Consider the following 26,712-nt stretch of genomic DNA (forward strand, 5'->3'; position numbering starts at 1 on the left):
CCACCAAGTTTCTCCTCTCCTCATCTCTCACTGAGAACACAGAGTTTGAGCTGACAATGCTCGTATCGACCAACAATCAGTTTCATCATGTGAGTGTGTGAATTCTAGCGCACACACACACACAGTAACACAGCACAGAGGGTTCTGCTCGGCAGGTTCACAGTATCAGCAGTGGGAGATCTCAGTCACACGCTATGTGACACCCATCGTCTATTCTCTTTTACCACAGTGTTCAAACTCCAACTCCAACAGTTATGACACCACAGAGCTACTTTGTTTCCCAAGACGTGGAAAACGAACGTCAAATGATGAATAAAAACATGTGACACATAAACAACACATAATTACCTTTAAAACGGTGGGATTTTCAACATTAAAAGTCCAAAACTAAGGGGGCATAACATTATATTATGGGGTAAAGAGTGTTGATATTCCTGCTACTTCCTGTCTTGCTCATCTTCTGACATTATTTCCTGTGTCCCGTCTACTCTAAGAAACAGTAAAGTTCCTGATTTCTGAGACACATGAGGAGTCCCCCTGTAAAGAACTTTGTTTTCATCCACAACCAATCACAAACATTACCCTCTTCACACACACACACACACACACACACACCGCCTTCAAGGACACGTAAAAGCGACAGACGGAGCGCCATGGTAACCATCAACAGGCCTGACACTGAGTGCAGTGCTCAACTGTCGCCTCCTCCCACTCCCCTTCACCAGCTCATCAGCAGACTGTTCCATGTGCTGTGTCCAGGTGACAATAGCTTATCACTCAGTCTTATCTCAACAAAACACTTACACATCATGAATTATCACATTCTTTTTCTGTCCGGTTCCAGACGACTGAACACTGTCTGCAGTAAATAACATTAGAGAAATGAGACTTTGATATTATGGACAGTATTAATGTAGCACTGTCTAGTCCTGATGACCACTCAAAGCTGCTGTTGCTTCAGCTAAGAAATGTGTTGATAATTGATTCATTATTATTTTTGTCATTTTATTTCCTTCAGTCTTGAATTGCCCTTTCAGAACTGCCTCTACTTCCATCTTGTGAGACTTGATTAACGGCACCGCTGCGTTTCCACCCCTCAGCCTCTCTGGAGGCTTTTTTCATTAAAACTATTCAACTGACTTTTGCATCAGAGTAGAACTGATAAATCTATCTATTCTATTCTATCTATTATTTATAGCTCTATATAGGTATATAGGTTTATTTTAGCCATGCTTGAGCGTCATATACACATTTTGTATTAATTAACCTCAGTGACAGTGCGTTAATATAATATAATATAATATAATATGATATATAATATAATATAATATGATATGATATGATATGATATGATATGATATAATATAATATAATATAACCTAACATAACATAACATAATATGATATGATATGATATGATATAATATAATATAATATAATATAATATAATATGATATAATATAACATAACATAACATAACATAATATAATATAATATAATATAATATAATATGATATGATATGATATGATATGATATAATATAATATAATATAATATAATATAATATAATATAATATAATATAATATAATATAATATAATATAATATAATATAATATAATATTATATAATATAATATAATATAATATAATATAATATAATATAATATAATATAATATAATATAATATAATATAATATGATATAATATAATATAATCTAATATAATATAATATAATATGATATGATATGATATAATATAATATAATATAATATAATATAAGATAATATAATATAATATGATATAATATAATATAATATAATATAATATAATATAATATGATATAATATAATATAATATAATATAATATAATATAATATAATATAATATAATATAATATAATATAATATAATATAATATAATATAATATAACATAATATAATATAATATAATATAATATAATATAATATAATATAATATAATATAATATAATATAACATAACATAACATAACATAACATAACATAATATAATATAACACAATACAATACAATACAATACAATACAATATAACATAACATAACATAACACAATATAATATAACATAAGATAACATAACATAACATAACATAATATAATATAACATGTTATAATATAATATAATATAATATAACATGATATAATATGATATAATATAATATAATCATTCCAGTAAAGCTGGGGACACACTACACAACTTTCACTCAGACTAAACACTAAGTAACTGGTTCCAGCAGATTTTTTTATGACGACTCAAAGACGGGATCACACATTTAACTACTGATGATAGTTGATGAATCACATGAGCGATCACAGACGACTAACTGAACACATCAAACTCTCAAGAGCGACCGTGCATATGAGAGCGAGAGTGTTGACATTCCTGCTACTTCCTGTCATGCTCATCTTCTGACATTATTTCCTGTGTCCCGCCTACTGTTGGTACACTCTAAGAAATGATTCATGGCGTTATTAGTTATAGCTCAAAATCAATAAAAAAATAAGTTTGTTACGTATATAAATTAGAATGAGTTAATAACTTAATATTATCATTTGTTCTAAATTAAAATTAAATTAAATAGTTGTAACTCAATAATACATGAATTTTAAACAGATATTTCTGCCTTAACTTTACATAGAAGTGTACTAAGGTAATTGAGTTTGATTAACTAGAGAAGTCTGTGTGTGTGTGTGTGTGTGTGTCAGACACTGGTTCATAGGAACCGTCTAATTTAAAAGCAGTGAGATAATAAACAAATTCCTCTCCAGCGTCTTGAATGGTGCCTTTAATTCCACAAACATCACATGAGTGCAGTCTGAACTCTAAAAATAACAGAGTGTTGTTAACACCACTGTGTACTTTTACTTTTTGACCTGAATCTGTTTTGAGCATAAATATAGAATAAAATATGAACATAAGTCAGAATGTTGGTGGCTTCTTTTCAATGGCACTCACAGAAAGAACAAGCATCAAAGTTCACTTACAGCCCTCGGAATTATGAACATTATCAAATATGAATATTTACAATACAGCTCGAGTCACAGTGTCACATAATCTGAAGTTATGACAGTTGTCTCACCACCAATAGAAACGCCCTCTCTCCATAAATCCCACTTTAATGTTAAAGTCTGTCCATATCTCGACATATAAAACAATAATATAATGTTACGCCCACATTCCCTTCAAACATCTTACAGATGTGAACACACCTGCAATCAGCTCAGCATATATTCACCAGCTCCACATTTTACCTCAGCCTTCTCGCCCCGATCATGAGAATTGCCCCAGTGGCAGTGTGTGAGTGTTGCTGCCTTCTCTGCCTTCTCTTTATTCATAAGTGCTATTAAAAGGACACTAAAGACACTTCTGCTGCACTGTGTGCTGCGTCTGGGTCCAACTCTTACCTGCTACAGTAATAAGTAAGATAGAATATCCAAACTCTAGAGTCATCATCACCCACTATAATTAACACATATTTACTAAAGCATAAGTAAACATAGGCTAAGCCACACCTACCGTCATCATGTAGTAGATCATCCACATAGAAATCATATCCAGTAAACAGAGTTATGAGTATTATCTGCTGTCTGTATAACGATATGATGCTGAATGAGACCACACGCACACACGCACACACACACACACACACACACACACGCACACACACACACACTATTGGCAGAACTGTCATTAAGATGAGCCTGAGAGTGGAGACGGGGCTCCCTGAGGCCGTTCCCTAATGACTGACACTCATGTAATGTGTGTCAGGCCAAAACTAAAGTGTTTTCCAGTTAGAAAAAAGGTCAAACACACCACTGTTTTAAATTGTGACGGTAGCTCAGTGGTAGAGAGAGTCAGTTCTGGACTAGTTCTTCAACTAGTCCTCAGTCCAGAAGTCTTCAGATATCTGAAGCTCACTGGCTGATTGAGAAAGAGTCTCAGAGTTTGCAGATTTCTACCACTGACATCTTTATAGCAGTGTTGCTACTCCTGTAACCAGACTCAAGCAAAGACATTTACAGTAGTTACTCATAAAATATCCTTTTGCAGTCGTGAGGCTGGACAAGCACCAACATGATCAGGTGTTTGAACTCAGTGTCAATAACATCTTCTCTTGTATCAGTTGATTGAGTTCATTTAACATCCTGTTACATAAATGCTTTACAAACTAAGAACAAACAAGACCAAACATGTTTGTACTGGTGAATATTAGTTGATGTTAAATAAAACTGTGTCAAATTTCAGTTCCTGACGCTGCATCGAAAGCGTCATATGAAGAGAGTCACCGGAGCGACGTTAAAATACACAGAACGCTCATTCAGGCAACAACTGTAACCTGAGGAATTCTTTTTTAATATTATTATATATTATATATTATATTATTCACCTTCTTAAATAACAAGAAATAATTTGTGGACAAAACAAGACATTTCAAGGTTTTTTTGAAAACACTGATCAAACTTTTCTGACATAATTATTCAACATTATGAACCAAATAAAATGAATAAAAAACCTTCATCGATTATGAAAAGAACCCTCGTACATTGTGTGTGTCACTATCTCACACTAATTCATGTGCAGTCATTGCAGCAGCCAGTGTGCAACACCTGCAGGATAATACACAGTTAAGATGTTCTGATTATATTGTTGAATAAGAAATAAGCATCACTCGACTGACTTTGAAACACTGATCACGTTTTAGAAAATACTGCAGTCGTTCATTTAAATTGTCATTCACAAAGTATGAAAAGTACAAGGAGAAAATACACAGTCGTAATATAGAGTATGTAGAGTAGTGGTCACAGTGAGGAAGGTTTGATTACAGTGAAGAGAAGAGAGCTGACAGTGTTGGTCTGTGCTTTGCTCAAACTAAAAACATCAAAAATGTTCTTTTACGCACATTTGAAGAGAAAGGAGTGATGGACATCACACATCACAAGGTATACGCTGCCTGTTTGAGCTCACGCGACACAAAACACCAACAATCAGGACAAAATCGCAGCTACGAGTGTCTCACACTCACACACACACACACACACAGATCACTGCAGTTGATCAGTACACCGCATATAAATGTAGAAGTCGACATTGCTGTGAGGCTTGCATCCATTTCTCAGCATCACCACACAGAGCACATGCGATGATGATGATGAAGATGGTGATGATGATGGTGATGGTGATGATGATGATGATGATGATGATGATGATGATGATGATATAAAGGCTGAGTGGATCTTTACTCTGAAACTTCTGAATGGATGCATGCACGTATGGACCTACCTGAGACAGTGTGGCAGATGAACGCAGTGAGTTGTGCTCTGTTTCTGAGCGCAGCCTCACAGCGGCAGCTCTGCCCGGCCGCTGCCGCCTCTGATTGGACGGCTGTTGGAAGGCAGCAGCCAATACTGGCTTCTAATGAGCACACAAACTCAGGCAGAGACAAGCTCATGCACACACACACACACACACACACATTCTATCCCACAGTGGGATTCATTTGTACCACTTGCTTTTTTTTTTCCTCCAGAGAGAACGTTAAAAGTCTGATTTTGTTTTTTGTAACAACACATTTCAGGTCTTTGTGTTGGACAGAGACATATTTAGACCTTTATCATATTAAAATGATATTCATCATATCTTTATCGATCATTTGATTGTTTATTTTAACGGTCATTTAGAGAAAGAGGAAGGTCCAGTGTGTACGAAACAGTGATGATTGCAGCAAAGGGAGGAGTCCTGCTCACACCTATGATGTAACTATGACGCCTTTTCATCCCAGAAACAATCTTATTCTATGTTAAAAACTACACTTTTCCTCTTTCTCCCATTTTGTTATTGAAACATGGCAGCACAAAGATGACAGCTTCCATAAAGTAAGATCCCTGATTCTAAGGCTATGAAAATTAATCTTTTTTTATACATATTTTAAAAAGTTATGCAAACATTATGGGTATTATACATATGTATAATATATTCAATGTTTGCCAAGTTAATTGGTTTGTTAGCAAACAGGTGATATCAGCTGTAAGGAAGTAACTAAATGCTAATATCATATTAGTCGTGTCACATATTAAAATCCTCATGACTTCGATCGTATCCTAAGATTTTGACTCACAGGATTGTGTTTTGGGTCAGTAAAAAATAAAAATAAAAATACAAAAAAAAAAGGAGAGTGTCATTTGTGAGGGTAGATAAATTCTAACTGCTGTACACTGTATCAAGTTAAAGGTATTAGAGCCAGAATAATCTAATCTTCCACTATGAAGCCTTGAGAAGTTTGTCTTTATGAGCTGTTAATCCCACTGAGAAGTGCTGTGCTTTATCATTTTATCTTTCCTTTATATATGAACATAATTCATGTTGATCGAGTGAAAAGTAGGAGTTTATTATCCCATAGACTTCCATTCAAACTGAGTTCAACCAGAGAGTCGCCTCCTGGTGGCCATTCAATATATTTTGGCTTTATTAGGAACCCAGAACACTATGTTTATTTTGATGTGGTTCGAGTAAAGACGTGCAGCGTGTCTGAGTGTGAAACACTGAACGTGTCACATGTACATGTTACACAGTAACACACAGTGGAATGTTCTGTATAGAGATACAACACAGTTACAAATGATGATCTGACAGAGGTGTTGATGTTTGACAGACTGGACCTTTTCTGTCCTCTTTTTTGTCTTCAGGGACAGAATGTCAAACAGAGGCTTTGCCTCTAGTTTATTTTCAGCCTACTTGACCTTCCATCTTCATCTCTGAGATGACACAGCCAGTGTAACACACATCTCTACAGCACACAGCACATCAAATGTCTGACCATCTGCCAGGTCTCGATAAACAGCTAGATAAATACATTTATAATAAATAAACAGCAAAATGTCTTTGAGATGTTAATCTGCCAGGTCTCCCTCTGAACCCCAGGTCATACAGTGTATGACCAGGTCTCTTCTATGACTGTGTTTAAGAAGAGAGTGGAGTTATGAGTTACTGACTGTGATCCAGCTCGAGACACACAGTCCTGCTCTCAGTGAGAACATGGCTGCATGTGGGGTTAAAAACAGATTTGAACCACTTCACAAAATGCTCACCAAATAAAATCTAGTGCACCTGCTTAAGTCGATAATATCCAAATATTAAATATCCACCCCTTTATCTTTTTCACTATAAACTGAAGTTTCTAACTGCTCATTCCCCCACACCAAAGTCCAACATCAGTGTCGGTCTGATGCTGGCTTGTATGGCAGCAGTAGACTCACTATGTCACTCAGGTGTTTGAAATGTGTTGTTCACAAAATAACACATTTGAACTTTCAGATGGAGGCAGCAGTGGAGCAACAACACGATCTGACACACGCGGCGCACACACGGTGCACACACGGTGCACACACGGTGCATGTGCGTGTGCACACACCATGATTCCTCTTGCAGCAAATAGAGAAAGTTCACCAGAGAATATTGAGCGTCCGTCACAATAACAACTGTGAGTGACTTGTCAGGATTTCGTTATATATATGAAATTGCTGTTACATAACCGTATCCTTGGAGCATCTTAAGTGCCACCTTGTTTTTTTCATCCTCCTCCATATTTTTCATAATGCCACAGAGACACAGACAGTGAGAGTAACCAAGGACTCGCAGAACAGTGCTGTTGCCCCAGCTTTCAGTCCTGCTCTGTCCTTGTTTTGATTTGCAGTTTACGGTCTCTAACACACGTCATTAATCGAAGCATCATATATAACAAAGACATTCCACTTGTGTCGACTCGTGTGGTTTGTATTGGATGATTACAGACCTCCATCTTTTGATGCACGTGTATATACTAATAAAGTAAGTGAAAATCAACACCGTCATCATTTGGACAAAATGGTTTTAATGGCACACACACGTCAGTTAGTTTAGACACAGATTATCATGTAAACAGAAACTTTAGTGAAACAAAGTGAAACGTCATGTTAACATTAACTCATGTATAATTCAGCAGTTAGTGCACAATTTAGTCAGGATTTACAATTCTACATTGAATGGCTAATGAATAATTAGATAATGACCAAATCAGAAATAATCAAATCCTCTGTCAGCTGGGATTGGCACCAGCAGCCGCTCTACCATCATGTGGAGGATAAAGACAATGAATGATAACAAAATCCTAATATTGTTCGATCATTTCTTAGTAATAAACTATCTTGTAAGTGAGGCAGTAATAACAGTTCACTAAACACAACACACCAATGTGTGCCTCAGTTTTATGCAACTTGTACAACTTTATAAAACTCTTCATAAACAAATATTTATGAAGAATTGTAGCTTATCTGGGAACCTTCAAATAAAATGTAACATGTAAAGTGTTGTTAGTAAAGGTGCAAGCAAATTAAGATAAACATGTAATGGTAATTATTATCCAGGAGAGGGCAATAAAGGCACATGTGCTGATTTTATACAACGTTTGTCGTTTGTCACTGAGGCAGATTTTCTTTTTTCAGTCAGGACAAAGTACAAATATTTAAAAAACAACAAATACCACGTATAGTTTTTAATATACAAATACATTCAAACTTTAAAGAGAAAGAGAGGATTCTGTCTCATCGCTTCATCTTCTCCATGTTGATGCTGCCTGTGTTTGCAGACTCATCTTTCTTTCCAGGCTTGTGGGTGAACGTTGGCGTGTGGAGCTCCACATCATCCCAGTATGTGTACGCATCCTCAATAATGCCTCTGCAGCCTGTGACTTTGGCCACACCCATTCTGGGTTGGAATACTTGACTCATGTATCCCTCTGGATGGTATGAGAGACACGCCTCCCTTTGATTTTCATTGTCCTCATCATCACTGTCAGCGATGACGATCAGCTCAGCCTGAACGTCTTCTTCCTCTTCATCCTCAACGTTTTCATATCCCATGAAGATCATGGTGACGGGAGCGGACTCCATCTCGTCCGGCGGGGTGTTGACAAGGTTCAGAGAAGTGATGCTCTCTGCGTAGAAAGGTGAGTATCTGTTCAGATCACCTGATCTCTCTATCACAGTATCGGGGTCGCTGTCGCACGTGAGACCAGCCAGTGAAGGACTGTGGTCCTCTACAGCTCTGTAGACCGGTAGTTCTGGTCGTGGTCTGCCTTCAGACCAGGCTGTAACTGACACCAGAGCGGGTGAGTTTGCACTGCTCATATCCGTCACGCTGTAAGGGCGTCGCTCTGGATGCTCGTCACTCTTCGATTGTCCTGGAATGTGAAAATACGGCCGTTGGGATTCTTCTCCAGACTTTTGGACTCTTGGTGGAAAGTCTTCTCCTTGGCTCTCGGTTGTCTGTCCATTCAGGTCTGTCCTGCGCTGAGTTTCCTCTGCGAGGACTTGAACTCCATTTGTGGATGACACAGTCGGGGTTTTCCTCTGTGTTTTATGTGGCGTCCTCGGTGTTGAAGGCCTGCTACTTCCTGTGTAGGCTACAGAGTAGACAGGCTGATGGTACTGCAGCTCAGCGGCTGGGTTCTCGGTCGCCTGGCGTAGCAGCTCTTCTACTTGTGTTGGAGTCATCTCTCCGACTGCTCCACTTTGCATTTCACCTCCATCTGAATGCAGTGCATATACAGACTTGCGGCCATCGTCAAACACTTTTAAGCCCCTGCCCAGCATGGTTTCTGGAGTGATGGTGGCTGTAGAGACCACTTGACTGTGTCCAGTTCTCTTATCATGCTCCACATTGATCTCAATTGCAAATGTGGCTGAAAGAAGAAAAATTAATATGGTTCAGTGACATGGTCAGAACGCCTGTCTTGATGTTTGACGCAGGCAATAACTCCAAAGGATGACACTGTGGGACCCTTTAATAATATGCATGTTATACCAACTAGGTCACTTTTAATGAATAATGACTTTATGACTTTCTTTTTTGAAAGAGTCAAAATGAAAATATACAGTATAAGCATAAGTAGTGGGTTGAACAGGTTTCAGATAATGGATCGACTACAAATACACCTACAACATAACATTTCTCCAAATACATAACATGTCGTTTATTTATGTGCAGAAATGTTTTGTGTACGACTGTTTCATGACATGGTTATTGCAGCAGGATGGAGACAATATAGATTTTATAGATTACAGATCTACTGTAATCCACACTCTCTTTTGCTGCCACAGCTTCAGAATATCAAGTAAACTCTCAGTTCACACATCTCTTGCAAAACCATAGTATTTTAAGTGAAATCAGTCTGGCCTGGACAACAATGTGATGGTGCACTCACTCAGTGATTATCACAGGTGTTACCTTCTATTCCTAAGAGAACAGGAAGTCAAGGTAACTGTTAAATTCAGACTACTCTATAGTTTCCCTCTCTTGAACAGGACTTGTTGGTTCATGACAGATACAGTGTCTGGGTTAACCAGTGGAGAAATTCAAGTGCATTAGCCAGGTTTCAACCAGTTGAGACCAGTTACTAGGCAAATTTACCACACAATTATTAACCGCGTATATTGTCGAGCTTTGGATCTGAATAAGTCAACGACTTTTCCAAACACAACAACACACTCGATCAATACTAGTTACACATTTGTATATACTTGTTTTCAGCTAAGATGCAAATATTTATTTAATTCATTTTCCCCGATTAAAACTTTGCCTTCATTGGTGTAGAACCTAAAAAATGACACTTTTTAAACGAGGACTGCTTGTGGTACTTACAGTCATGGAAGGGCCCTCACGTCCCCTCACGCAAGTCAGGGAGTGCAGCAGTTCTCTAAACTCACTTTTATTCGTTAACCTCTTCAAAAAACAAAATAATAACGTATACATGTTCAGGGTTGGGCTCCTGGTCTCACATATGGAGTTTCGAGCAGATCGGTCAAAGTACGGACAAGTTACAGAGCACTTCCTGTCTTGTGGCAAAAATGGCAGCTAATTTCCTGTTGGGTCAAGTTTGTGTCCTTAGACATGTTCAGGGTCGGTCTCTTGAGTCAAGAATGAAGTTTCAAGGCAATGTCAATGTATGGCAGGGCACTTCTTGTTTTGTGCTGAATGGTCAAAATTCAGCCAAATTACAATGGTCACTATGGCCACGCCCCAACTCAACAGGAAGTCAGCCATTTTGAATTTGGCTCACCTTAACTACTGTACTTTTGGCTTCCTGTCCATGAAGTACAATTATTGATTCACAATCTAGCAACCACATGTGTTTTCATTTGTCTTCTACTGTTGTAGAGTGAAGACTCCAGATTACATGAAAGTACATGTAGGATACACAGTAATCCCACATTACAAAGTACTTTCATGTAACCTGGAGTCTTCCCTCTACATGTGAAGACTCCAGATTACATGAAAGTACATGTAGGATACACAGTAATCCTACATTACAAAGTACTTTCATGTAACCTGGAGTCTTCCCTCTACATGTGAAGACTCCAGATTACATGAAAGTACTTTGTAATGTAGGATAAACAGTAATCCCACATTACAAAGTACTTTCATGTAATCTGGAGTCTTCCCTCTACATGTGAAGACTCCAGATTACATGAAAGTACTTTGTAATGTAGGATACACAGTAATCCCACATTACAAAGTACTTTCATGTAATCTGGAGTCTTCCCTCTACATGTGAAGACTCCAGATTACATGAAAGTACTTTGTAATGTAGGATACACAGTAATCCTACAAGACCACGTGGTGTTAACTTAGTTTAAGGTGTGAAAGTCCAAATGATCCCAGTCCACAGACTTAGTTAAACTTCAAAACTCCAACCTATGGTCTGGACAGTCGTCTCGTCTTTTCTCTACAGATGTGTACCTTTCTTTTTTTCCTCACTTTCAGGTTTACACATGGGCAGAGTGTGAACTGGTCTCAGAGGGATGAGGGATGGGATATCTGGGAGTGGTGATGGAACATGATTTTCTACATCTGAGAAGAAAAACACTCACAGTGAAAACCAAGACAACATAATAAATGCAAAGATCACATGTTAGGATCTTGTTAATAATGGTCCAGTGTGTAATAATTTTAGAATTAGGAAACAAAAGTGACCTTCAGACAATGGAAGGATGTTGTTCTTCTCATTTCATTTGAAAATATGAAAATTCTAGCTGCTGTAGAGACAAGGCAGTGCAAGATGGAGGACTCTGTAAAGCAAGGAACTTGCCTAAAGTACACATAGAAGCCTAATAATGAGGCCAAATGATATTTAAATCATTATTTAAATCAAGTGTACACTTATGTGTCGTATATTCAGTTCTTTTCATAAAGCCACCTGAATGTTACACACTGGATCTTTAAATGTCACAATATTAGTATTATAAGGTTAATGACTCTGCTATGTATTTATTACAAATTAAAAAATGTTACTGTTGCTTTAATTATCCCAAGACAATGTTTAAAATACTTCTACTTATGATATATTTAATATAATATGATATATAGAACATCTGTCTCATGTCTGTTTGAAAAAATACATATTTTTACCTAGCTTGGCATAAATACACCCGTGGAAAAAAACTAAAGTTAAACCCATAACACATAAAACCTATTATCTGAAAGGGTTTTAATATGTTAGTGGTTAGTGTTACTTATATTGTTTGTATGCTGCCTCCCTCGTCTGAAAACAGGCTCTGTCAAGCAATACTATCAGACCTGAGAGTATTTGAGGAGCTGATAGACTTAATCTGTTTATATTTAAACGTTATGCAGCACACTTTTCATACATGTTGTGCTTCAATAAAAAAGAAACATACAGTCTAAATAGAAATAGAAAACAGCAGCTTCATCAGTTACAACACACCAACGTTGTACAGAGATGTTTACCTGCCTGGTACTCTGCGTTTAGCTCCTAAATGTGAACACAGTGGAGAGTCAAAGTAATCAGAGCAGCAGGAAGTCAACATCAGTATGAACAGTCCATTGAAGTCTTCATCCACATACAAGGCAGCAAGCAGACAGCAAAGTGTGCACGTTAGTCTTGTAAAGTGCAACACCCACCGTGTGAGCAATCCATTTACCTGCCACTCTGTGCAGCAAAGCAACCTCTTATGAAGCAAAGCACGCCTACACAGTTGTCAGTGAGTGCAGCTCATTAGAGGAACGCAGAGATTAGAGGAAGTGCCACAGAGAACACGTACATGTGAATGTGAGGCCGTGTGTCAAGTGAGTGGAGCTGTGAAGTCATACAACATGCGCCGTGATGCATGATGACTGATAGTAACCTGCCACACTTCATTAGATATAATTCTGTTTGTTTGAAATCAACAAAAACAAAACAAACACGGTTGTGCACACGATGGGTTACTTCGATCAAGTCACGATATAGAAACCAATCAAACTTTGATGATCTTGCCAAGGAAGGGGACCTTCTCTGTTTCCACGTTCACCAATTACACATGAAAGTAAAATGATGCTCAGCATCTATTTCATATTAAAATGCAGACAGATATTTTAAAGACTGAATTGTGCGATGACAGCGGAGCTGATTTTCACGCTGTGTTCGTGTCGTGTGTGAACGTTTTGTTAGGGACGGTTCTTATGTAATGTCTGTTACAGGTTACACTGAGCAGTGTACGCATTAGTATTCATGAGTATTATTAGTAGCATCAGACCAATCATCAGAATATCAAACCGCAGCCTACCTTGATGATGTCTTCAGTGGTTCTCTCCACCTCTTTTAACCTCTTCAGGACGACTTCTTCATTGGCAGAAATGCTGAGCTCTTGTGCTTCCAGGGCCTGAATCTTCTCCTCTATTCTGTACAAAACAACAACATTTTATATATATATATGTATATATATACATATATATATATATATATATATATATATATATATATATATATATATATATATATCTCCAAAGTGATCATAAATCACATTTTAAAATGTAATTTATGATTAGGCTGAGATGCAAATAGTTTATTTGAGGGGTAACAGCAAGCTCATAGGTGTGGAGAGTTAAATCAAAGGGAAAGCTCACCAGGTTTCCCTTTGGACCCGACAGGACCCGACAGGACCCGACGGGTTTTATTTCTAACTTTGGGCTTGTGCTGTAAATGATGCTTTGGTGTCACATGTTGTCTGTGAGACTTAGGTCAGTGAAAGAACCGAATCTTTTGAATAACGTATTCCCCTCCTCGCCTGAGGCGGCGCTGCATCAAGAATTACTGAAGGAGAATACACTGAACAAGAAAACTCGCTCATCTTTTGCTTAATGCAGGACGACTTCTGTTTCCTCCACATAAGAGCCAAACATGGAGCTGCATCAGAGCCTATTGCTCTTGGGTTTTATGTGAAAATGACATTACAAAGCGACTTACAAGGGAATTGAGTACAAGCTGCCAGGGGTAGAGTTGAACTTGCGACCATGAAGTCTTTGCACACAGGGTCTTAACCGCTGAGCCACTCCACATACGCTGCACAAATGGTCCCTGGCTTTTGTTCTACACATGCGTATGTTTTGGTTGTGTTTACCCACAATGCCCTGAGTTCTTTGGTGCAGATCAGAGTTTGGTTGTGCGTTCGCATCTCTCTCCAAAACGAACCGGACTTTCCGAGCGAAACCAACTAGGATTCAGTTTAGAAGGGCTGGTGTGAATGCACACTTAAGGGTGCTCACCTGAATCTTTCTCAGGTACTGCTCCACTCAGCTGATCTTCCACAGAACACTATTTTTTTTATAGTTTACTTGTCCTCACTTTGTCTTCAGCTGCTTTTCTTTGCCTCAGTAATGACGCTCTGGCGTATGCTCATCCTTGCAGTCTTGGTTTTTGCTCAGATAGGCAGGTTTTCACTATAAATAGTCATCATTAACGTAAAAGTTATTTCTTGCATGCCACTGCAGTCACTGTCATGTTTGCAGAAGTGGAACATCGTTTTGTGCTTCTATAGATCTGGTTCTGGCCTGTCTTTGTTCAGTTGTGCGTTCTTCTTGAGTCTGTTCATCCTCCCTCAGACACTTGAGCTGCCCATATATGCTCTCCTGCTCTTTGTGTGATGACTGGAGTTTTTAAGAGACACTTAATGAGGTATTACTGGCCCTGTGTGTATGTGTCTGCATGTGAGTGTGTGTGCGAGTGTCTCGGTGGATCCTGGAGTGGTCGCGCACAGAAGGATCCAGAATAAGAGGCTTGATCATCCAGCTGCAGTGGACGTCCTTGAGCCACTCACAGACCGTCAGCAGACAGTTTGAGCTTGTTTGTTGTTTGAGGGAGTCTCCACATCGCTGGGATTGCTGCACACGCACACTGGCTTATCTGGGACAAATTTTACTGCTTCAGATCAAATGTTTCAAATGAAACGCTCTCCTGATGACACAGGGCCAACTGATGCCCTTTTAACTGCATTTATTATTTACTTGTACACATTATTCACTCAGTTTTATGTATTTACTCACTTTTAACTACTGATTCACTTCCATCCATTTAATTGCCTTTTAGCTGTTATTACTAATTTGTCTTTTACCACGTGTTTAGATTAGACGTTAGAATTATAGTCTGCAGTGTTATCCCTCGTGGCTGTTTTTGAGTTCCATAATTGCATTTCCTCACTTGTGTTCCTCTCCTAGTTTCCTCACTTCCTTCGCTCCCTTCTTACTTCATTTCCCCACTTCTTCAGTTTTTTTTGACATAATAACGGTCATTTGTTGTGGGTTTGCTGTCTTTATGTTTATTATTGTAATAAAACATGCTATATAAATAAAGGTTGGATGACTGATTGAATGTAGCACGACCTGAGTGACTAAACAATTTGCTGCGTTTCACTTGATCAACCTGAACTGTAACCACCTTTGTTTGTGCTGAGAGTGTGATACTGTGTAACATTCAGGTGCACTGTGTTACCTGATGATGTTGCTCTGAAGCTGATCACTCTGCAGCTGTTCATCCTGAGCCTGGAGCCTCATCGCCTCCTGCTCCTGCTCCGTCTGCTGACTCAGGCCGTCCATCAGCCATTGCTCCCTCAATGCTTTCTTCTGTCAGTCGAAGAACAGTTTAGAAAAACAAAAATAAAGTCAGTATTAATGCTTTCTCTCAGGGCTGTCATTCTCGCTGAGCTGTCCTTAGAGATTCCCTACAGTGAGTGAGTACAAGTATAAAGTTCATGCTGATGTCATCTCATACCCTATATCCATGAAGCCTGGAATTGTTTTCTAAAGAATTTAGTGAAGTTGTTGACAGACACTCACCCTGGAGGACTGTGGAAGTCAAAGGTAAACATCTTCCCTGGATTAACTCTGAGCTCATTAGCCTTTTCAGACAGAGGGACAAAGCTTGGAAAACTTTTCATCGTACACAAGATAAAACTAAGTGTATAGAGTGTTTATAGTATATAAGCAGTTACTGTATGTAATATGAGCAAAACTAAAACCTGTAATGCAAAATCCAACTATTATAAAGAATCTATTACTTCTGATGTTAGATTCTTAAGCATTTCTGGAATAAAATTAAACCTATTTTAATTTCAGTAGTTAGTTTTTCTATTATAACATTGAGTCATCATTTCTCGACTGTTTGCTCATCATTACGAGCTGAATGCTACTTGACTATGTGCACCAATATTTCATCATGTTCCAGTTCCTTTTCATTTAGAAAAAATTCTCCACTCAAAGTCCAGAATGTCATTAATGATTTAAAAATTTCTGTACACTCAGCCTTTATTTTTTTTAAATTGTACCTTTTATTGGAACGCTTTCTAATTGTATTAGTACATAGCTTTGATAAGCAATAGTAATAAAGTAATAATAATAAAGATGACATTATTAATATTAGTCGTAGTAATAGTGACATTAGTAGTCGTCTTAAATTCATTCAAATGGCTAAGAAATACAGCACAGTTTACGCTGATTTAGGCTGAATGTAGAAAAAGAACCATATTATAAAGTGATCTGCTGCTGCTGATGCTGTAGAGAGTCCAGGTAATCTTTGTCATTTTGAGTTTGTGCAGAAAAGAAGCAGAGATTACTGATGTGTTATTGTAGCGGCACAAAGCCTTTATCCCACTGTTCATCCTGGGAGTCTTTACGGTCTCAGACACATCCCTGCTCTCATGTCCTTATTCAATCCAGGATCATATGCTGCTGTTGCACAGTGGTGTCAAACCACAGCTATGTGTGAGCTCATGTTTCTGAACTCTTTAAAGTGAATGTCTACAATCATATATAACAACATCATTGTTTGTGGTACTTTTGGCTAAAAATGGTGGAGATGGAAATCTACGATGGTAGGATATCTAAGACCATGGACCATTAGCTGATTATTAATGTGTGAATGTTTTATATATATATATATATATATATATATATATATATAATATTATATATTATATATATATATGTTTTTATAACACATGCTTAGAATGATTAACATGATGAATTCTCCAATATTAGCTGTTACAGAAAGTACAGAAGTTTTGTTTTTCATGAACATTTGCTTGTAAAAAAGTTCTAGTTCTAAGTTTTCTATTCTATTATTCCATTGTATTTGCTCCAGGATAAGAGTTTGTTTTATTACAATGAATGTACCTTTATGTACTGCAGTTTTAATTTCTCCTCTTCAATCTGTCTCCTTTTCTTGGCGATGTCCTCCTGGATTCTTCTTTTGTCCTGTTGGGACAAACCACACACAATGAAAGCATCATGTTCATTTTACATGGTGGAAACTATTGCACCTGTTTTGTTCTTGTGCTGACACTCCAACCTTGAGGTGACAGATGGACACCAGGAGCCATAAATAGCTAAAAAGGAAATACAACCTTCATGCCCTGACCCAATATACCTGTTGTTTGTCTTTGTGTGTGTGTGTGTGGTGTGTGTGTGTGTGTGTGTGTGTTCACTACAACTTTCCCTGTTAATAATCACATCTTGTAGAAACCTTGATTCGTTTTAAGTGAAGTTTTAGACCAGTCATCATCACACACACACACACACACACACACACCAATGGCTTCATTCATTCATTCACTCAGCATGGAAACCCAAGCGTACAGTGTCCCTGGGTGTGACTGGGTGGATCTGTGGGACACTAAGCCTCAGTGAAAGCGGATCTCCCTCATGGTGTCTCCTGGTATTTATAGCCCGATCCCTGTCTGTGCTGGACTCACTGATGTCACTCAGCTGAAATGACTGGACCATGAAAACCATTTCACACAGACAACTGGCTGAATGATAATGAGATAAGGTTGACGATCCAATGACACACACTCATCAGGATTCTATTAATTCAATGTGACTAATCATATCGGCGTCAAATTAGTCCACAAAGGCTAAAGAATCTAAATGCTGCATTTTAGCAAATATCACAAATGATTTTCTCTTAATGTGAATAAAAAGAAAGTCTACAGAGATACTCCTTATAATGACAACATATACAATTATAATAAAACATAAATGATCCCACACCCTGGACAGTTTATTGCAAACATAGAGACATTCAGTCTCCAATTAACCTCTGCATGTTTTTGGACTACGTAAGGCAAACTCCACCTGAACCCAAATCAGAATGCTAACGATCTTCTTACTGTGAGCCAGCAGCGATAGCCTCACACCCCACCATGCTGCCCCACACTGCTGCCCCACACTGGTCATTTATACAGGTCATTTGAAAACCATTCAAATCAATTCAAACAGTTTAAATCAGATGACATATCCTGTACTGTGGCACTACACCGGCTGCTGCTTGATTACTGGTAGGTGTTGTGTTTTTGTGTTTTTGTGCCTCAGGCAGAATAAGAAATGAAATACAACCCCCTTGTGGTTGGAGGAAAATGTCACAAATAAAAACGAGACATTGCTCCTGCAGACATCACAGTATTGTCACAGGTGTCCTTGAACTTCAGCGGGTAGTGTTTGTGTATTTAAAAAGGTTGAATAGTTATAGTGCAGAAGATCAGCACTTCTGAAATATTCAGACCAACAAGCACCTGAACAGGTGTGCCTAATAAAGTGGTCGATGAGTGTGTATATTTCTCCCACATACTTTTAATAGCCTCAAAGTCTCTTAATTAATCTGTTTTTTTTTGTTTTTCTATTATTGTATATAATGTGAAATATTCATGCTTGATCTTAAATGTGATTTAACAATAACACCTGGATGTAAATATGCTTATACAATAATTCTGTGACTTATATTTTAAAATATGACTAGTGTTTGTCCACCCATAAAACAAATCAGTTTTTATGACATAGCTCAACAGTTGCTCTGAGCCCAGACGTCCTCTGCTGTTCACAGTTAATGAGGAGAACAACAACAAATCACATGTCAGGTTCAAGACTTGATGAGAACATCATCAGTGTCTGAGAACAGAGTAAATCCCACTTCCTCAAACAGCAGCAGGATGTTTCTCTGACAGGGAAACTGCCCCGTGGACCTGTGTCATTTTTCAAGTTTTGCCTCAGCAGCTCTGTCGCCCTGCAACAACACACCCACACTTTTTATTTTCAGACTCTGCTGTTTTAGAGCTGCATCTCGACTCCCTCCTCAGACTCAGTGCGATGCACACACTGAGCATCTACACAATAACAGATTGTTTGTTATTTGCAGCTACTTTAATAACGGTGATACTAATACACAGGAAGGATATCAGCCACAGTATGTTGCTGTGAAGTTAAAGCGTCAGCGGTTTGGACCAATTACATGCACAGTAAATCACCAAGTGATGACACAAAGTCAATCACATCAGTGAATTCAGATGAAAGCATAGAAAAGTAACTTCATTTAGAACTGTTTTTCCTAAAATGAGTCATTTTACTCTGAATTAAAAAGACTACTATTCTTCTTAGGACACTGCACTGACGTCCATGCAGCCTTAACGTAACCATGTGCACTTAATGTCTTTTTGACCCAGCAGGTCAACATGTATACCAGAAAAGGTCCTAAAGTAGTATCAAGTACACACACACACACACACACAGTGAAGTATGACACAAAGACATCAAATCGCTCCAGTGAACCTCACTTTGTTCTTAATAGACTGCAATTGAAGAACATACACATCTGATTTCAGTGCAGACGCTGTGTGAGCATGAGCCTCGCTCCGTGTCCTTACCGTGATCGCCTGCAGCCTTTCCTTCAGCAGGTCAGCCTCCTCCATGTTTGCCTACGAGGACACACACAACAATGACAATGTATCAGTGCGGGGACCAGAGAGGCAACACAGCATTGCTACATAAACACCGACCTCAGTACAAGTATATACCATCAGTCTGATCATAGTATTAGTATTTCCTTCAAAGAGAAGGAAAAACAACACTCAGTGGTGGATGAATTCATTTGTATTGCAGTATTTAGGGAGAAACATAGTACTGTTGGAGCATTATTACAGACATGACATCATGTACCTACGAGGGAAGGTGTTTCTACAGCACGTGTTAAGTTTAATAAGTGCTTATTGCATGTACAGTCTATAATGTGAACTATTTAAAATGTAATAACATAAGAAGAATGAAGAATGAATTATAACACACAATATAAATGTGAGTCAATAATCTTTGACAGGAAGAGACTCAGAGACAAATGTAACACATGTGTGTCACGTGTCAGAGGAATGATTGATCGGATTGACGGCACAATGAATGCAGGGAATGTAGAATGACTTTGTGTTATAATGTAAGACAGTATGACAATATGTCATCTTCAGAGAGATGACTGGGTTCAGGAAGAGCTCAAAAACACACTTGAGTAAAAGTATCTTACCAGAAAATGACTTTTGTAGACGTCACCTAATACTATTTAAGTAAAAGTCTTAAAGTATCTTAAGTAAGTAGTCCGGGAACTTGAGCATTAAACAATGCAAATAAGAATCCATACGTTTAGAATGTTTACTGTGGTGGAAAACATGTTTGAGATTATACCGCTATCTTGGATGCTGGGGAAGTGGAGAGGGTTTAGTATCGGCAGTGGAAGGGTGTGTTTTATAAGTACTATGGATGAAAGAAAGAAAGAAAGAAAGAAAGAAAGAGTGAACAGTCCTCTGATGTATTGTGCTATGAAAAGCTCATCACTTGCACTAGGAGATTGAACTCTACATTGACAGGATCCTGGCTCAGTTTACCAATGGCAGGAAGTTACATGATCCATGTTTATTTATGTGGTGCTAGTGTTTGCGCTGCCAGCTGCACCTGAGCAGGGGAAACATCAACACTACGAGCTGCTTCCTCATCATTTCAGAGGTCAAACACAAGGTGGTGAAGTTTATACTGAAGCCATCAAATGAACGGTGTTTACAACATGTCAACATCACTTTGATGCACCTAATCAATGGTATACTCTTGTGCTTTGGATAACACAACATGGGATGTGGGTCATGAACTCGCCCAGAGTGTTTGAAGAGCTGCATCTCAACCACTCCAGAGTGTATGCGTCGTATGAACTGGATCATCTTACTCAGTTAGAAATAATATTTATGCAGTTTGAAAAACAGAACACGCAAACAACTTACACTGACAGCACTTTAAGAAGATTGACAGTTGACACAGTCAATAATGGCTGAAGCCCATTTAATAAGCAATTATATCTGTACATATTCAATGATCAGCCCTCTCACTGTTCTTTTGTCGTACAGGTTATTTTAATAAAAGTGAAACAAACATGAAACATTACTCTGAGAGGATATATAACATCCAACACTTCAAACCACATTTGTCAGGATGATTAATGATATAATCCAAGCTAACAAGCAGAATGAACCTGACAAAGGTAATGAAGACACTGTTGTTGACAGCTCTTCAAACTGCATTAGTATTCAACTTTACAAGAGTCAGACTCATCCATCAACCATCTAAACTCTAAACTAATTCACACTGTGTCAACTTTAGCCTCTGACAGATAGAAGTCATAGCTCACACTGGCTCGTCAGTTTGCTTATGCAGCTTTCACATCGTGATCAACAGGCCGCTACTGTTGTTAACCATAAATGTCATTTGTCCAAGGCCTCCCATCATATTTACCACACGCACATCATCCACTGGAGTGTGATGTGATGTGTAATGATGTGTTATATTAGTGGACTGTGACAAGTTGTTTTCAGTTACACCTGGATCAGGAAATATTGATGCCATAATGTACCAGTGTTGCTGCTGCAGTGTGTAAAATGGGGGCAGGGAACTTGGTTATTAGTAACACTGGAGAACAAACACACACACACACACACACACACACAGCACCTCCAAGGACTTATATTGCAAAGCATTATTTCCCCAGTGATCCATCAAACTCTCCAAACATCCCTTTACACACAGCTCCAAAAGAATATCTTGCAATAACTGACATGAACCATGGACGTGTGAATCACTCACACACGGTGTAAGAAACATGTCACTAAGGTAGATTTTGTAGAAAACATGAATAATTAAAGGAGGAAACAGGTGTTACTATCTAGAGCTAGTAGTACGTGGAGTGAGTGCCCAGCTCGTGGTCACAGTTGCATTGACGGACATGCACTGGATTAAACATGATGGGTGATGTAATGTTGTCTGTGTATATACTACAAGTGCAGGACTGAGGAGTGAGATCATTATTTAAAACAGAACATGCATCATATTTATATGATCTCAGCGTGAAAACTGTTCCACGCGTAAACGAGGAGTTTGAGTTTGAGTAACAGTGAGAAGAAGGAAGGATGAGAGGCTGCTGAAATGATACTGCTGTTAGCGTTTCCACCTGTTGACATTAGCGAGGTCTGATCCAGCACGGCTTAAAATAGAGACACAGCCTGCGTTTCATTTGGACCGGCTTGACACTGTGTGCCCCATGTTTGCAGCCAGTGACACATTGTCCCTGAAAAATAAAAACTTGACACCTGTCAATCACGTGGAAAACGTGGATCACACGTGCACACAGACCTTTTCACTGTCACTGTGAATTTCATAGTCTTGTTTTCAACGCAGTCTTCACAGAAAGTTATAAAAACTATGTTTAAAAAATAAAAACAATCTATGAAAAACCTCAGAAGTGGCAAATATATATATTATATAGTAAAAGTCTGAAACTTTCAATTATGACTGCGAGTAATGTTAGCGTCAGGCTTTTGGACATTGGAAGTTTGGTGGTTGAACACACTCAAAAAGTGTCACTTGAGTCATGGTTGTACAGTATACTCATGAGTCCCAGTGAAGTGCTGAAGGTCAGCATGTCCAGCCACATAAATAAGATAAACACTCAAAGCAGCACTGGTTGAACACCACTGCAATTACACAGACACAATAAAGGACTTCAACAGTTCAACTATTGTTTGTTGTATTGATTGTTTTGATGCTACACGAACAACAGAGTGAATGGCACTGATCTGCAACAACTTTCTACGATACAGCATATGTTACAGCCCAGGGTCAGAGTTCACAGCATCATTGGCATGTCAACAAAGTTACTGTTTATCAACCGTGAGTGAACACGAGAGCAAATCCTACATGGTGTCACTCATGAAAATGACCAACAGCACCACCTTTATTTGCAAAAACAAACTGCAGATTCTTACCGACCAACACCTGCCTGGGAAACTGAGTTCTTGTATTGTGAGACAACCTCCATGAAGTGATCCATCAGAATGACAGATTATAATTAAGTATAATAATATAGTATAGTATAGTATAATAGATATATAATTAAGTATAATAAAGTAATGTGTCCCACAGTCACATCACTCCTGTCATGTTAAAATCAGGTCTTTTGGTCAGTGTAGTATTCATGGACCATAGCAGACTCAAGTCTAGTGACTTGACCTTAATACCCCCGTGTCTGTCTGGCCATTTAAGGTCCTCCTGATGTCTAATCCCTGCTACTCTGCCCTTAATCTGATCTCTGATGGATTAATAGCACATATGCTAACAAGGGATATCTTCAACACACTTATGAAGGTGAGACTGGCTTGGTAACACACTTGGTAACCCTCCTAGACAAAGTACCACAACTGTCATGTATCCAGTCATTTCACAGTTCATTTTTAAACACATGCTTTAAGGTCCTGTGTGGGACAACTGGTGACACATACGGTAAAACTGCAGATTGCATCAAAGAAAGAACACCGTGTGTAATTACAGTTATTTTCTGTCATTTTCCACACACTCATCAAAATTCCTTCACATACCCGGGTGTATACAGTACAACAGGATTTCTGATTTCCTCCAAGTACCACCAGAGGAAGCTCAACAATCTGAGACAATGAGTGGCGTGAAGAAGAAGGCATGGTTACCTAATTTAGGTGTTATTTTTGTTATTTACTCGTCCAGCAGACACAGGGCAAAAAGAATCCCTTTGTTTAATCCATACACATCTGAGTAAGGTATCTGATTCTAGGCTTCCTGTTTCAATCACATGTGCACATGACCTGTATTTCCAATCAGTGTCTTCTAGATCCCACTAAAGTTCCCTCTAACTGCTCCAAACTGGACCTTTAACTTCATAAAACAACAAACTGGTCTCACATCTCACACCTACACAACAATCAGTCACAACAGATCACCCTGGTATATATAGTATTTCATTAGGTTGTTCATTTAGGAACCTGGTGTCATTTGCACTTGGCTTAATTAATCAACATCAATGCATTATGGGTCTCCTCTGTTGTTGATCACTACATTGATCACCATGAGTCTTTCTGCTTTCATTCAGTGTACCAGTACAGCTTACTTTATCTAAACATATTGTATTTTCATGTTCTAAAATAACCTAAGGAACCCAGGAAGGCTGGTGAATGTGTATCATGTTGTGCATGTGTTCTATATGTTCATTTGACCTTTTATTCAAACTCATCAAAGTGACAGTGAAACAGAAACAGACCAGAGACAGATGTGGTTCTCACGTGTGATTTCCCGACCTCAGCTGTCTGTGGCTCCCGTGCCACCTGTGCACCATGTGTTATGTGCTTGGTACAACAGGACCACACAGATGTGCAAAGCAATGTATCAATGAAGTGGAACATTTACTTGTGTTATGTTCCTGCATAATACTTATAATATATAAGTATATTATACTATATATAATACGTACTTCAAGAGACAGAAACACAGCTCCTGAATAACATGACTGATAAACCGTTTTAGGCGTATTGCCATCAGTAAACTGCCAATACCACACCAATACAGGCTTGAAAACAATACAAAAATAGGCTAAAAGAGCAATTTCTAGTTCAAGTTGATGCCGAATACCAAAGAAACAGATTTTATTTCTTATTTAAAAAAAAGTTTCTGTAAATATGACAGCAGTGTGATGAAGACGTGAAAATAATTTCCACCACAGCTCTGCTACATGTGCTAAAATGTTGATCTGACGGGTGAGTGGGAGGGACAGAGTACGGGGTGACATGGTGCTTTGGACACAGAATAACAGCATGTACGTGGGAGTGTGTGTGTGTGTGTGTGTGTGTGTGTGCAAACATACATTTCTTCATACTCATTCTCATTTCTGAACATGCACATCAGCTTGTGAAGATTCCTTTCTCTAGTTTAAATGTCATTTTTGTGTTTGAAAAGATGACAAGGAGTGAAGTCATGACTTCACAGCTTCCTGAGCGTCTGTGTCCACCTGTGTGTTAAAGTAGCAGTTAGTGAGAGCCAGACCCCTGCTGAGAGGCTGCAAGCAATTGACAGCTTAAAGGAATTAAGAGATTACTGCGTTACGGACCCTTTACAGCTCATTTTAGCTCCTCACCACTGACAATCACTTCCTTCTGGAGAAAAAAAACAGCGTATGGTAGGAAGCATCCAGACAGAGAGCGGTTTACAACAAAGTGCTGATCTGATACTATTCCTTTCAAAATGACAACATTTAAGATGAAGCAGAGTCAGATGCAAACAGTAAAAGTGATAGAGATGTTCACTCACCGACTGTGTGCTGTGTGTCTTCAAGCAGGTGATTGTACAGAGTGTGTGAGAGAAAGTACAGCTCACTCTCACAGTGTTTTCCACATTACTGAGCCTGGGCTTGTGTGAGAGATTGTGTGGGCTGAGAGAGATTCAACTCTCTCTCTCTCTCTCTCCTCCTTCTCCCTCTCTCTCTCTTTCTCTCTCTCACTCACTCTGCACCTTGCTAGTCACTCACAGAGGCCAAGCATGAGCCTAAAATACCTCCGCTAAACAATTGCTCCATGCAAAAATGCTAACGTACAGATTGGCCTATAGCTATTCATCTTAGGACACTGCATTAACTTTCACTCTCTTGGATAGCCAATATAATGTGTGTGTGTGTGTGCGTATATATATGTATATATATATATATATATATATATATATACGTATATATATATATATATATATATATATATATATATATATATATATACACACACACACACACACACACACACACAATGGCCCTCAGTGAATTACTGAAACTTTAAATTGCCCGTAGTGATTAATCATCTGTGTGTGTGTGTGTGTGTGTTGAAGTACTGCGTGTAGACCATGTACTATTGTCTGATACAACCTCGCAGTGAGAGGATGGATTATTTTCTAGTTTGAAAAATACTGCTCTACTTACCAGCTTTAATTGGAGAGGTTGCTGTTGTTATAGCAACATTACCCTGATAGAAAAAAGAGAAAGAGAATCATTCCTTCCAGCAGTTTTTCCAACAGAAGCAGAACTGTGTCGTTGCTGTAGCAAACACACACAATGTGATATTAGATTAAATCTTAGTTCAGCACTACAGACAAGGAAAATAAGTTCACTGCAACCTCGCTATTCACTATTATAATATTGAAAATAAAGCCACAATATCCCTCAGTATAATCT

The 26,712-nt window shown here is 38.4% G+C and overlaps 2 protein-coding genes across 2 annotated transcripts in view; both read right to left on the bottom strand.

Moving 5' to 3' along the window:
* The window catches only part of palmdb (palmdelphin b), a 13,405-nt gene extending 9,756 nt beyond the window's left edge, over nt 1-3,649 (bottom strand). The window contains exon 1 of the mRNA XM_044036247.1: nt 3,552-3,649. Within this exon, the coding sequence (XP_043892182.1) occupies nt 3,552-3,587 (36 nt within the window). The 5' untranslated portion in view covers nt 3,588-3,649. The remainder of the gene's footprint in view (nt 1-3,551) is intronic.
* Nucleotides 3,650-8,551: 4,902 nt separating this feature from the next.
* LOC122775982 (palmdelphin-like) lies at nt 8,552-25,914 on the bottom strand. Its single transcript, XM_044036274.1, has 8 exons — nt 25,806-25,914; nt 20,036-20,086; nt 17,514-17,594; nt 15,835-15,965; nt 13,634-13,748; nt 12,816-12,840; nt 11,808-11,918; nt 8,552-9,750 (listed from the first exon to the last, which is right to left on the bottom strand). The coding sequence occupies exons 2-8, from the start codon at nt 20,078-20,080 to the stop codon at nt 8,612-8,614; spliced, it is 1,647 nt and encodes a 548-aa protein (XP_043892209.1). The 5' UTR covers nt 20,081-20,086; nt 25,806-25,914; the 3' UTR covers nt 8,552-8,611.
* Nucleotides 25,915-26,712: the final 798 nt, after the last annotated feature.

This window comes from Solea senegalensis, linkage group LG1 (assembly GCF_019176455.1).
Source record: "Solea senegalensis isolate Sse05_10M linkage group LG1, IFAPA_SoseM_1, whole genome shotgun sequence".
In the NCBI taxonomy this organism is placed as follows: domain Eukaryota; kingdom Metazoa; phylum Chordata; class Actinopteri; order Pleuronectiformes; family Soleidae; genus Solea; species Solea senegalensis.

Excerpts from the sequence above, each read along its gene's own strand:
- LOC122775982 (XM_044036274.1), bottom strand. The coding sequence starts at position 20,080 with ATGGAGGAGGCTGACCTGCTGAAGGAAAGGCTGCAGGCGATCACG. Across the intron at positions 17,595-20,035 it reads AAAGGCTGCAGGCGATCACG|GACAAAAGAAGAATCCAGGA; the intron begins GTAAGGACACGG and ends TTGTCCCAACAG. Across the intron at positions 9,751-11,807 it reads AAGTGAGGAAAAAAAGAAAG|CCACATTTGCAATTGAGATC; the intron begins GTACACATCTGT and ends TTCTTCTTTCAG.